Source organism: Podarcis cretensis (assembly GCF_951804945.1).
Source record: "Podarcis cretensis genome assembly, chromosome: 1".
NCBI classification, from domain to species: Eukaryota; Metazoa; Chordata; class Lepidosauria; order Squamata; family Lacertidae; genus Podarcis; species Podarcis cretensis.
This window is the reverse complement of record NC_137170.1, coordinates 132,963,933-132,977,222: the sequence shown is the minus strand read 5'-3', so window position 1 is coordinate 132,977,222 and position 13,290 is coordinate 132,963,933. Positions and strand designations below refer to the sequence as shown.

General features: G+C 44.3%; 1 protein-coding gene across 1 annotated transcript in view; it reads right to left on the bottom strand.

The window, feature by feature from the left end:
* The window catches only part of NRP2 (neuropilin 2), a 248,896-nt gene that overhangs the window by 6,243 nt on the left and 229,363 nt on the right, over window positions 1-13,290 (bottom strand). Inside the window, exon 16 of the mRNA XM_079977299.1 lies at window positions 3,165-3,233. Coding sequence (XP_079833425.1) covers window positions 3,165-3,233 — 69 coding nt within the window. The remainder of the gene's footprint in view (window positions 1-3,164; window positions 3,234-13,290) is intronic.

Sequence of the window (13,290 nt, the reverse complement as noted above, 5' to 3'; positions counted from 1 at the left end):
CAAGACGGAAAACCCGCTAGACGAAAGGGTTTTCTGTTTTGGAGGCGCTTCGCAAAACGAATTTCCCTATGGGCTTGCTTCGCAAGACGAAAATGTCTTGCGAGTTCCTGCGGGTTTTCCCCCCCTTTTCCCCCCTTTTCCTAAACCCTAAGCCGCTTATCAGCTGATCCGCTAAAAGCCGCTAAACCGCTAATAGCGCTAATCTGCTAAGCTGTCAATGGGCTTGCTTCGCGAGACGAAAAAACTGCTATACGAAGAGCCTCACGGAACGGATTAATTTCGTCTTGCGAGGCACCACTGTACGCACTAAAGGGAGTGGTGGGTGGCTGACTCGCAGAAATCGGCAGGGCAATGGCGGGGGAGAGCTGGCGCGGCCGCATTTGAACGGCTAGACAACGCCCCCCACGGTGTCTCCCGATTGGGTGACCGGCTGGGAGGCGTGCTGCGCCAGCGATGATGACTGGGCAGGGGGCAAAACGCCCCCTGCGTGACGCGGGAGCCGGCTCCCGCTCACAACACCTCCCCTCCGGAAGGAGGAGAGGCTTTTCCCAGCCAACTAGTTTACGTTCCTATCTAAAGCTGCACAGACCATGATTGACTATCCAGTGGGAAATTCCAATAGCCATCCATCACTAGTTGGCTCTGTTGGAAGGTATTTCGAGAGAGGCAGGCGAAGCCAACACCAGGCTGCTGCTCCTCCTCCTCCTCCTGCGTGGCTGGTTTTGCTTTGCTTTGTGTTTCAAGTGTATGTTTGTAATGTTTCAACTGCATTTTATAAATGCTGTGATCTGCTCTGGGAACGTCCATCAGAAAGCAGGGTATTAATCTGCTAAGTAAATAAATACGTTGAGTGTGACCTGACTCTCCATTTAAACAACTGGCCACTCCACATAATGAAAAATGGTGAACTGGGTACAGAAAGCAAAAGAAAAAAAGGAAAGAAAGGCTCAAATATTTCTAAATGTGAAATGAAGCCTCGTAACATTTGAAGATTTTCACTACATCTCAATCCTCTTTAACGGTGTGACCTTTAATTTAAATGACCTTTGCTCAAGCCCACAAGTCTCACCCTCCCAGCCATCCCGGGAATTACTTCCAGACTGAAATGCCTTCTGACATTATTTTCATATACTCCACATGTACTGTTCATACTTTTAAAGAAGGGCAGGGGATCTCTGGCCTGTGGGCCAATCTGATGATGATGATGATAATAATAATAATAATAATAATAATAATAATAATAATAATACTTTATTATTATTATTATTATTATTATTATTATTATTATTATTATTAATATCCCACCCATCTGGCTGGGTTTCCCCAGGCACTCTGGGCAGCTCCCAACAGAATATTAAAAACACGACAAAACATTAAAAACTTCCCTAAACAGAGCTGTCTTCAGATGTCTTCTAAAAGTCAGATACAGTGGTGCCTTGGTTTACGAACTTAATCCGTTCCTGAAGTCCATTCTTAAACGAAAGTGTTCTTAAACCAAGGTGTGTTTTCCCATAGCAGTGGGGGACTCAATTTATAAATGGAACGCACTCAACAGGAAGCGGAACATGTTCTGCTTCCAAGGCAAAGTTCACACACCAAAACACCTACTTCCGGGTTTGCAGCGTTCTTAATCCAAGTTGTTCATAAACTAAGCTGTTCTTAAACCAAAGTACCACTGTAGTTGTTTATTTCCTTGACATCTGATGGGAGGGCTTTCCACAGGGTGGGTGCCACCACCGAGAAGGCCCTCTGTCTGTTACCCTGTAAGCTCACATCTCGCACTGAGGGAACTCCCAGAAGGCCCTCAGAGCTGGACCTCAGAGTCTGGGCTGAACGATGGGGGTATTCTGGTATTCTGGGCTGAGGCACCAACACTTTTAATGGCACTCAGAAACATATTGGGATACTGGGAGGGGTGGTCCAAGTTGGTCTGCAAGGCTATTTCCGCCCAACTGCCCATTCCCTGATGGCACCCATGGTATCAGCTGATGGACATTAGGGTGGGGTTGAATCCTGTTGATTATTCAGCTTAAAGAGTGGGGGATTTTTTTGCCAACGAATTCATTCCAAAGCCTACCTATTCATTCCACTGAGCAAACAGATACCTTTGGGAAGCCCAGAAGCAGGGCCTGAGTGAAAGATCCTTCTCCTGCTATTGTTCTCCAGTATCTGGTGTCCAGAGGCATGTTGGACGTCCATACTATGTAGCCATCATGATTAGTATTCATTGATTCCAACTTGTGGCTGAGCATCTTTGATAAAACGTATTTAACCCAGAACTTGAGTTTCCACTGTATCTCTGAGATACAGTGGTACCTTGGTTCTCAAACGCCTTGGTTCCCAAATGCCGAAAACCCAGAAGTAAGTGTTTCAGTTTTCAAAGGTCTTCCGGGGCACCTGCACCAATCAGAAGCTGCGCCTTGGTTTTCGAACATTTCAGAAGTCAAATGGATTTCTGGAACGGATTAAGTTTGGCGCTTTTGTTTTTGCTATTTATTTTGTGTTTTGGTTTTTGAGGCTTTTTTGGTTAATTTGTTTTTGTGACTGTGTGGAACCCAGTTCGGCTACTGATTGATTGATTGTGTGACTGTGGAAATGGATCATCAGTGCAGGTAAGAATTTTTTTTTTTAATCATCTACAATACTGTCTTATTTAATTAATAGTACAGTACATTGATTATTGCTTTCATTTTATGGATCAATGGTCTCGTTAAATAGTAAAATTCACGTTAAATTGAAGTTTTAGGGGTTGCTTTTAAAAGTCTGGAACAGATTAATCTGTTTTGCATTACTTTCTATGGGAAAGCGTGCCTTGGTTTTGGAACGCTTTGGTTTTGGAACGGACTTCCAGAACGGATTAAGTTTGAGAACCAAGGTACCACTGTACTTTTCCTGGAGCTGCATAAGGCACATTGCTTTTAAAATACAGTGGTACCTCTGGTTAAGAACATAATTCGTTCTGGAGGTCCGTTCTTAACCTGAAACTGTTCTTAACCTGAAGCACCACTTTAGCTAATGGGGCCTCCTGCTGCCGCCACGCGATTTCTGTTCTCATCCTGAAGCAAAGTTCTTAACCCGAGGTACTATTTCTGGATTAGTGGAGTCTGTAACCTGAAGCATCTGTAACCTGAAGCGTTATGCAACCCACAATATCTCATACTCACCATCTTCAGAGTCTTCTCCAAAGTCTTCCCCGTTGATTGAAATGTCATCCTCTAAAGCTGGGAAATCGACTGGAATGAGAAATATTTTGTTGTTACTCTAAAAACCTGCAGCGATACACTTTTCATAAGATATGCAAGCTCAAGAAAGCTTTTTTTTTTGAGGCTATTCATAACCAGGGCCAACTTCCACTAATATTCATGAACATACAATGGAAGATATGTATATCATAGGAGCTCTTCTTTCATCTCTACCAAATAATCTGCTTTTAGGGAAAATGAAAGGGAGGGAGGGGAAGGAGTGGAACTAGATAATTCTGATTGCTGTTGAAACAGTAGTGTCTTCATAATGGCTATAATTCATTAGCAACCGCGGACACAGGTATTATCTTTGTAACTTTCAACAATGACCATCATTAGTCACCATTAACACAACATCCATTTGGCGCACTCTGCATGCCATCATCTGGCGTGCTTCTCAGCAGATGCGATGACCCAAATGACCCGCTTTCAACCTGGGCTTCAAATGAATTCAAAGTGATTTATGGAATGATGTGTGTCATCATCATCACCTAGGTATTAATATAAAAGCCGGACTACACTAAGGAGATGCAGAACCCCACAAATGGGTATCAGGTATTTATGAAAATTATTTCTGTGACCCGAGCCTTTTAGTGTGGGAGATTTTTCTTTAGGTTCTTTGAAACATGTTAAAATATAGGTCCAGAGAGTACTGCGATCGGTGCTGGGTCTCTATCACAATCTGCATTTCATTGTACATCTCCTTGGGAAGTTGTTTTCAAAAGGCATTTTTTTAAAAAGGGGGGAGAACATGTACAGTGGTACCTCAGGTTACATACGCTTCAGGTTACAGACTCCGCTAACCCAGAAATAGTGCTTCAGGTTAAGAACTTTGCTTCAGGATGAGAACAAAAATCGTGCTCCGGCGGCGTGGTGGCAGCAGGAGGCCCCATTAGCTAAAGTGGTGCTTCAGGTTAAGAACAGTTTCAGGTTAAGAACGGACCTCTGGAACGAATTAAGTACTTAACCTGAGATACCACTGTATACATATGCAGAATATATAGTTTCAGCACGTTTTCTTTTCTTTCTTTTATAATAATCTTTATTGGTTTAAAATACAGACATAAAAAATCATTTACAACAGAAACACAGAAGAAAAAGAAAAGAAAAAAGTGAAGGTAAAAAGAAAAAAACTGTATACAAAAGGAAACTTCATCTTGTCAGATAACAATCAAATAAAAGTTTTGGATATAAAACTTCAGCACATTTCAGTTTCAGCACGTTTTCAATGTATGGTTCTTTTGGGGTTAACACGTTCCATCTTTGTACTTTTTTACACCATTTTTCTTTTTCTTTAACCCTGTAAAGCATCATTCAATACATACTGATATGCTTACTCCAGAACAATGTTTTAGACACAACAATACAGTAAGAGTAACATTTTGAGGTCTTAGAACAAAGGAAGGAAGTATATGTATGTAATGACTAGATTAGAATGATGATATGGTTTTATTTGTAGATGTATGCTTTTTTGTTTTGTTTTGTTTTTGGTTTTTGTGTGTGTGTTCTGTTTTTCTTTCTTGTTTGTATAGTATTATTTTGGATTCAATGTTTGTAATTTTTGTTATGATGTTATGATTTTGCATTGAAAATAAAATATTTTTTTTAAAAAAGAATTTGGATGTGTCAACAGAGCCAAAGATGGCTCCATCTCAAGTTGCTGAACCTCAAACATCTCCAAGATGGAAGACAAAGAGCAGAACCACTGAATGTTTTGCCCTGTGCTCTCTTAGGCTAAGCAACATGAGTGGAGCCACTCCTACCATTCTAGGAAAAAATGTATTCTGCTGTTCGGTGTCTCTCACACAAGTCGAAACACAAACAAAAAACAAACAATCAGCCGACAATTTGTAAGGCCAATGAAGTGAAACCATGAATGTGTGCCTGACAAGCATTGCACAAACAATTTGCCTCGCAAGCAATGTGGTGATATAACATTCAGGAATTACAAGCAATTATTAAAACTACAGATGTACTTGCCACAAGGAAAACTAGACATGAATTGCTGTGCAGAAATACGTAAGAGGCTCTGCTGCTGGAAGAGGCACCAGCTAAGTATGTCTCTGGAAAAGGAACGGTTCCAGCAGCTGGAGCAAAAAGAACTGATAATGCAGCTCTGTAGCAGCTGGGCTTTCAGGGATGCAGCCAGTGCCAGCCAAAAGCATCATGCTACCTGAAGCGCAGCCCAAACGCTAGGGCCAAGGCTTTCCTAAGTCTTGCTGCTGTATTTAGTCACCAATTCCTCCCCCTTGCCCCTCACGGTGTATCACAAAACAGATTATTTCACCCTGCTGCATGGCCAGCACCAGTAACATCACAACTCGTCTCCAGGCAATGGCCCTCCATGCTAGGGCAGCTGCTACTTTTGTACTGCTCTGCTTGAAAGACCTACATACCGGTCTTGAAAGACCTACATTGGCTCCCAATACGTTTCTGAGCACAATTCAAAGTGTTAGTGCTGACCTTTAAAGCCCTAAATGGCCTCGGTCCAGTATATCTGAAGGAGTGTCTCCACCCCCATCGTTCTACCCGGACACTGAGGTCCAGCACCGAGGGCCTTCTGGCGGTTCCCTGACTGTGAGAAGCCAAGTTACAGGGAAGCAAGCAGAGGGCCTTCTCGGTAGTGGCGCCCTCCCTGTGGAATGCCCTCCCACCAGATGTCAAAGAGAACAACAACTACCAGACTTTTAGAAGGCATCTGAAGGCGGCCCTGTTTAGGGAGGCTTTTAATGTTTGATGTAGTAAAGGTAAAGGTAAAGGTACCCCTGCCCGTACGGGCCAGTCTTGCCAGACTCTAGGGTTGTGCGCTCATCTCACTCTATAGGCCAGGAGCCAGCACTGTCCGCAGACACTTCCGGGTCACGTGGCCAGCGTGACAAGCTGCATCTGGCGAGCCAGTGCATTTTTTTTCTTGTTTTCCTCCTCCAAAAACTAGGTGCGTCTTGTGGTCTGGTGTGTCTTATAGAGCGAAAAATACGGTACACCAGACCACAAGACGCACCTAGTTTTGGGAGGAGGAAAACAAGAAAATAAATATTCTGAATCTCAGAAGCCAGAACAGCAAGAGGGATCGCTGCGCAGTGAAAGCAGCAATCCCTCTTGCTGTTCTGGCTTCTGGGATAGCTGCGCAGCCTGCATTCGCTCCGTAAGAAGCACACACATTTCCCCTTACTGTTTAGGGGGGAAAAAGTGAGTCTTATAGAGCAAAAAATACGGTAATTCCAGCTTAGTCACAGCTGGAATCAGAACACAGCATGCATGGTGTTGTTGTTTTTTAAAACCCAACAAAAAAGTTGAAGCTCGATAACATTTGCAGGAAGTCATTATTTTAAAAGTGAGCTCAGATTTTTCATCCCACTTCAGAACCAAGAGACCCAGACGGAAACATCTGCACCAAGAGCTGAAAAGTGCCTCTTGGAAGCAGAATCAAACGCGGACAGCATTACTGAGTAAGGGGAAGATGGGGGAGCTCAAGAGGGTGCCTGATGTGCCAGTTATACATTAAAAACAAATAGTGATTTTCAGCCTTGTGACCTCATTGGATCCAAGAGGATAGGATCAGCAGAAGGAACACGATCTATCCAAAGTTAGCAATTTTCTGTTTTAATGGAAGAGGAGAATAGTGTTCATGCCTAATGTTCCTATTATAGTAAACTGTGCTTGACTTGGGCTAGATTCCCCCCCCTCTTTTTTTGGTGTTACCAGTGATTTTTATTCATTCATACTTTTCAAGTTTATACATTTCACTAATTTTACAATCATTTTGACATTTCAAAACTTGACTTCTTTCTCCCTCTTTCTGCGGTTCCTTAAATTTGTTTTGCATATCTTCTGCATATCCAAATTAACTTAATTTACTCATTTATTCATACTCTATAATTCCCACCCCCAATTACATGATTTGTAAATCCTTTATGAACTTTCACCTTTTCATACCATAAATAAGCGTGCCAACCAAAAATATTATCATGACCTTTTAGATCTAGAATATGTGGATTCTCTAATGCCATCCATTCCTTCAGCCAACAAAGACAAGATGCCTCATAATATATCCAGCAGGGGAAAGCCTCCTCTTGGCTGGATTTCACCCCCTGTGGAACATAGTGGCCTTGCCTTCAGTGTAATATACTGAGCACGAGTTTTGGTGTGTTGTGCCCCAGCTGCTTACTGCAGTGCCAGTCATATCTCAATCGGATCTGTTCTGTGGCAGACAAGACCTTTAGTGGACATTCCAGCTGACAGGAGCCTGCTGTCTTCATGAAAGGTCATGACTACAGCCATGTGGTTTGAGAAGCTGGGTGGGCAATTCTCGTCTTCCCACATCACAGGAAAGCCTACATTTCAGGGGGACTTGTCGGCGCACGGCACACGAAGGAATAATTTAGCAGATAAGAAATGCATCCCGCCACACTGGAATTTGCGAAATGCCAAAGGTTTGCACTCCAGGAATTAATTCTTAAAGCACATATTCAGAGGAAGAAATAAACAAAGAGAAAATTACAGAGTAGCCCTGTGGATTGAGGGCTGGGCCTGAGATCCGAGTTCCCTGCTGAGATATAGAAATTCTGGTTGACGGGGCAAGTCACTTGCTGCCTCATTTTCCCAACTTAAAAACAGGAATTACAGCATCCTACATCACAGAGTTGCTTTGAGGACAAATCTGGTTTTGTATTAAAAACGAAACGAAAACAGAACTCTGAAGTAGAGAAGAAAATAAAAGCAGTGGTGGGAACATGAACGAACACATACACACACACAGGTACCCCAAGATGGACCAAAATCTGGCAGAGGAATGCTGGAGGATACTCAAATCACATGCAAGGACAGATTGTCAACAAATGACTCCTTCTAAAAGAATGCTAAGTTAACATGCAAAACTTGGGAGACTTCACATGCAAAATTAGATTCTATCCATCCATCCAGAATCTTCAAATATTTGGTATAGATTGACAGTCTAGTGTCTTGTTTAAAAAACTTAGATTGCTCTGTAATCTTCACCTGAGCTTTTTTAAAGGAAATATTAGAACTGCCTAATTGGGATATTGGGGCTTGGGTGGTGCTGTGGTCTAAACCACAGAGCCTAGGGCTTACCAATCAGAAGATCAGTGGTTCGAATCCCTGCGACGGGATGAGCTCCCGTTGCTCAGTCCCTGCTCCTGCCAACCTAGCAGTTCGACAGCACGTCAAAGTGCAAGTAGATAAATAGGTACTGCTCCGGTGGGAAGGTAAACGGCGTTTCCGTGCGCTGCTCATAACCTGGAAGCTGTCTGTGGACAAACGCCGGCTCCCTCGTCCAGTAAAGCGAGATGAGTGCCGCAACCCCAGAGTCATTCACAACTGGACTTAATGGTCAGGGGTCCTTTTACCTTTAATTGGGATATTATGATTTGCATGCAAAGGACCTGCCGCTACAACATGCCCATGCATTCCCTCCATGTTGCACTGGATACTCTTGGCATTGCCACCCTTATCTGAACAGTGGTAGTAGCTTCACATGACTTGCCAGGAAAGGGTTAAAGGTAAAGGTAAAGGGACTCCTGACCATTAGGTCCAGCCGTGACCGACTCTGGGGTTGCGGCGCTCATCTCGCTTTATTGGCCGAGGGAGCCGGCATACAGCTTCCGGGTCATGTGACCAGCATGACTAAGCCACTTCTGGCAAACCAGAGCAGCACACGGAAATGCTGTTTACCTTCCCGCCAGAGCGGTACCTATTTATCTACTTGCACTTTGACGTGCTTTCGAACTGCTAGGTTGGCAGGAGCAGGGACCGAGCAACGGGAGCTCACCCCGTCGCGGGGATTCGAACCACCGACCTTCTGATCAGCAAGTCCTAGGCTCTGTGGTTTAACCCACAGCGCCACCTGCGTCCCAAGGAAAGGGTTACCCGTGTTTTAAAATAACTTCATATTATTAACCCAGTGAAGAGCAGCAGCAGAGAATGGTGGGGCAGGGAGGGCAGAGAAATGGGCGTGCTTGATAAGGGCCTGAGGTTCTAGGGGTATTTTCCACATTGTTTTTACATCACCAAACAGAACAGAACTTTTGCATGGCTCGAATTTTTGAAAACGCACAAATGTGCTTTTTCGAACGGTCCATTTCCCCTGGCAACTGCCGGTTTGGGGTCTGGCTGCCTGTTAACAAAAGCCCAGGCCTCCACCGTCAATGAAACTCACCACCGGCAAAATCTTTTGGGGTGCTTATCCCTTTCTCTACAAACCAGGCGTTGGGCAGTGAAGAAACACGTTAGCTAATTACTGTATTTTTTGCTCTATAGGACGCACTTTTTCCCCTCCAAAAATTAAGGGGAAATGTGTGTGCGTCCTATGGAGCGAATGCAGGCTCCTTGACTTCAGCGGTAGCAACGCGAAGCCTCCGAAGCGCAGAGGGAACGCTCCCTCCGCGCTCCGGAGGCTTCGGGTTCCTTTTGCTGAAGCCAGGAGAGCAAGACTCTCCTGGCTTCAGGAGAGGGAGAGCTGCGCAGCACCCCTTCAGCGAAGCGGGAGGAGTTCTGCTGTTTCGCTGAAGGGGCGCTGAGCAGAGAGGGGGAGATTTTTTTTCTTGTTCTTCCCCTCTAAAACAAGGTGCGTCCTATGGTCGGGTGCGTCCTATAGAGCAAAAAATACGGTAATTGAGGTGGAAGAGTTCTCTTCCGTCTTGTACTCCATACCTTCCTTTCTGCCTCTTTGTTTCAGGCCAGAAATGTGACTCTCTCAAGTTTCTCGGTTCTTCTCACATGTTTAACTGGGGAGAAAAAAATTTACTGCCCCAATTGAGCGAGGGATAATCTGTGCATGGAAAGCAATTTCTGAACGCGGACCTCCCACGATGAATGTACAAGAGGCTGCTACGAGGGAACAGAAAATCCCCTCAAATTGAGCGTGTGGGGCTTACTTGTTGTGCGAAGAACGTAAGACCACGTGCCTACTGTTGTACTGCAGTGCCCCCTCCCCGGTTTCCCACTTCCCACCAGTCTAGACCCTTCTCCTCCTCTTCCTTCAAGAGCTGACACTGAGAACCATCTGTTGGGTGCAAGGAAAGAAACCGCTAAGAACTGCAAATGTGTGGTTGGTGCAAATGTGACACAGTGACTTTGCTCTTCTCTCTTCTCTGCTGGTTTTTTTTTTTTTTTGTGTGTGTGTGTGTAAAGTCACGGGGAACTGTGTGAGGGTATCAGTTAATCAATGTTTTCTGAAGAAAATTCACTCTCCGGGCCTTAAAAGGAAAAAAAAAAACACTGGGGGAAATTTGAATAAGGAGAACATTTATACAAAAAGCTATTTACTCCGCTAGCAATTTTCTCTATTCCCTTTGCTAATGTTGCCGGCACTTGTGCGTTTGATCAAAAGCTTTATCCTTCACAATCCCATTTCCTTTCCCCGTCCCCATAAACTTACTTAGTGGGGAATTCTTTGGGGATTCAGGAACCAGTCCTTGCGGGGCACGATTAGCAGGCCAGGTCGGTCCCCTCCCAAATGAGCAAATCTTGTGATTTTGAATTACCGCTGACTGCTGATACACGAGGGTTCCTGTCACCGTGGTGGCAACAGCTTCTAGCAGGCTTCATAGCCTGCCTGCTGTTTTTCCTCTAAATCTGGGAGCAAGAGATGGGTAACCATCGATGCAGTTTCTAGCCGATTCATATCACAGTGCTTGGGAATGGGATTATGCAGCACATTTGTTGGCAAACCTGAGCCAGGACGAACACAATATAAAATCTGATCACCAGAGAATGGAGAGAGCGAAGGGTCAGCCTACAATTACACTGTGATGCACATCTTTCCAATGCTATCTTTTAGTGTGATTTCTTTTTTTAACACAAAACAAAGGAGTGTTTCATTCTCTCAGCATGATCCAGCTTGCCAGTGCAGCCACGGTACTTGCATATGAAGGCAGTTTAATCCCACTGGCTTCAGGATAACTGGCAGGCCAATTTGTAATATTGCTGGAAGAAGCTATGCTGTTACCCCAGGGCTCAACATGGCTAGCCACATAAGCACACATTGATTCACAGGCTGATGTAGGTTTCACATCCTCTAACGATGCAATGTGTTGCAAAGAAGCATTTCACACACAAAACATCTTGCCTATTGTTTTTCCTCCACTTATTCCATAAGGTGGAGACTGCTGGGAGTTTGCACATATCTGAGCTGTTGCAAATCCCCTGGAGGACTTTGTTGCTTTTGCATCGGCGGGTCAGGGTTTTAATAGATTTCTACCCCTAAACATCCCATCTTAATGGGTTTGAGGATGTAGCTGGGAAAAGATCTTTCCGTCAGGCAGCCTCCATTCATAGATATAACATTCAAACTGTTAAGTTGTGGGTGAACAAATCAGAATCGATGCTTTTGAATTATGATGCTGGAGGAGACTCTCGAGAGTCCCATGGACTGCAAGAAGATCAAACCTATCCATTCTGAAGGAAATCAGCCCCAGTGCTCACTGGAAGGACAGATCCTGAAGCTGAGGCTCCAATACTTGGGCCACCTCATGAGAAGAGAAGACTCCCTGGAAAAGACCCTGATGCTGGGAAAGATGGAAGGCACAAGGAGAAGGGGACGACAGAGAACAAGATGGTTGGACAGTGTTCTCGAAGCTACCAGCATGAGTCTGACCAAACTGCGGGAGGCAGTGGAAGACGGGAGTGCCTGGCGTGCTCTGGTCCATGGGGTCACGAAGAGTCAGACACGACTAAACAACTAAACAACAACAACATATCAGACGACGCAGCTCTTGTTTATTCACAGGCCAGAACAGAACTGAACTGAAGGGTTAGGCCAGCCTGCTTATATAGAGCTCCACTACAACGCAACAGTAACCATTTTCTGTAACTATCCAATCACTGAACGTCACTTTCAATCCCTTATTTGCATATGTGGAGCTGAGTGAAAACTATCTACAGTATCCCCCTGCTGGCCCAGGGTGAGAACTTCAGTACATAACACAAACGGAGCAGGACTCTGACTGACCAACAGGTTGTTATAATAATGCATTGTCCCCTCAAGATTTTGATATCTGCATTAAACTCACCCGACACAATTTGCCTCTGACTTAAGCAACTAAGCACATGCATTGTTTCAAGAGCTAATTTGGGGAGTGGATATGTCAATCCTTTGTTGTTGTTTTAATAGCAGCTGCAAACATTTAAACATAAGACGTTAAGTGCAATACTGTTGCTGCTGCATGCATGAGACAGACTGCTGCTGGTACAGAACATTTTCCCTTCCTCTCTTCCCTACAGCAACTCTCTGTGCACCCTTCAAAATCTGCAGCCACAAAACACACACACACACACACACACACACATACACACTCACTCACTCCAGGGGCTACAGGGGGTTAGGAAGGGAAAGTCTATGCACATCACAGCATTAGATATAACCGATAAGCTGAAATACCACACACGTATTTTGATCAAATTTGGTTAATATTTCAAAACATATGACAAGGTTAGGAAGCAAAATTGAGGAAAAAATGTCATCAATATTATGTTTTTTTGGGTGAGGGGAGGTAGGGGGCTTCCTAAACATGTCGTGAATTACAGCTGTTGAACGTTGACTATCTGAGCAATAACAATAAAGCTATTATTAAGTGATGTCTTATGAAATGGCTGTTTTCCTGCTTCTCCTAGCCTTTCTCGAATCACTGGAAGGATCATTTATAAATCTTGAAAGGGGAAGGCTGCATTTTAATCGATGCACAGGACACCTCCACAGTACATTTCACGTAGCAGCTGAAAATGGCTGGGAATATCAGAAAAGAGAGATAATGGCATTTGCATTAAGAGTGCCAAAGGTAGAAGGCTTTAAAACATCCATCTGAGAGCCAGGGAAAGGACGTGCAGAGCCGCTGTGCTGACCTCTCTAGATGATTTTCCTAAGATTAGGCTGAAATCATACACGAAACCAGCATGGTTTATAGCAAGACAGGTTGATCGCCTCTGACCTCTGGCACAGGATAATTTGACTCAGGCAGGCACCCGTGTATTCAAAACCAACAAGGTCAGGGGAACTGAAAAGACTGAGGTCTGTTGGCTCTCCCAATATTTC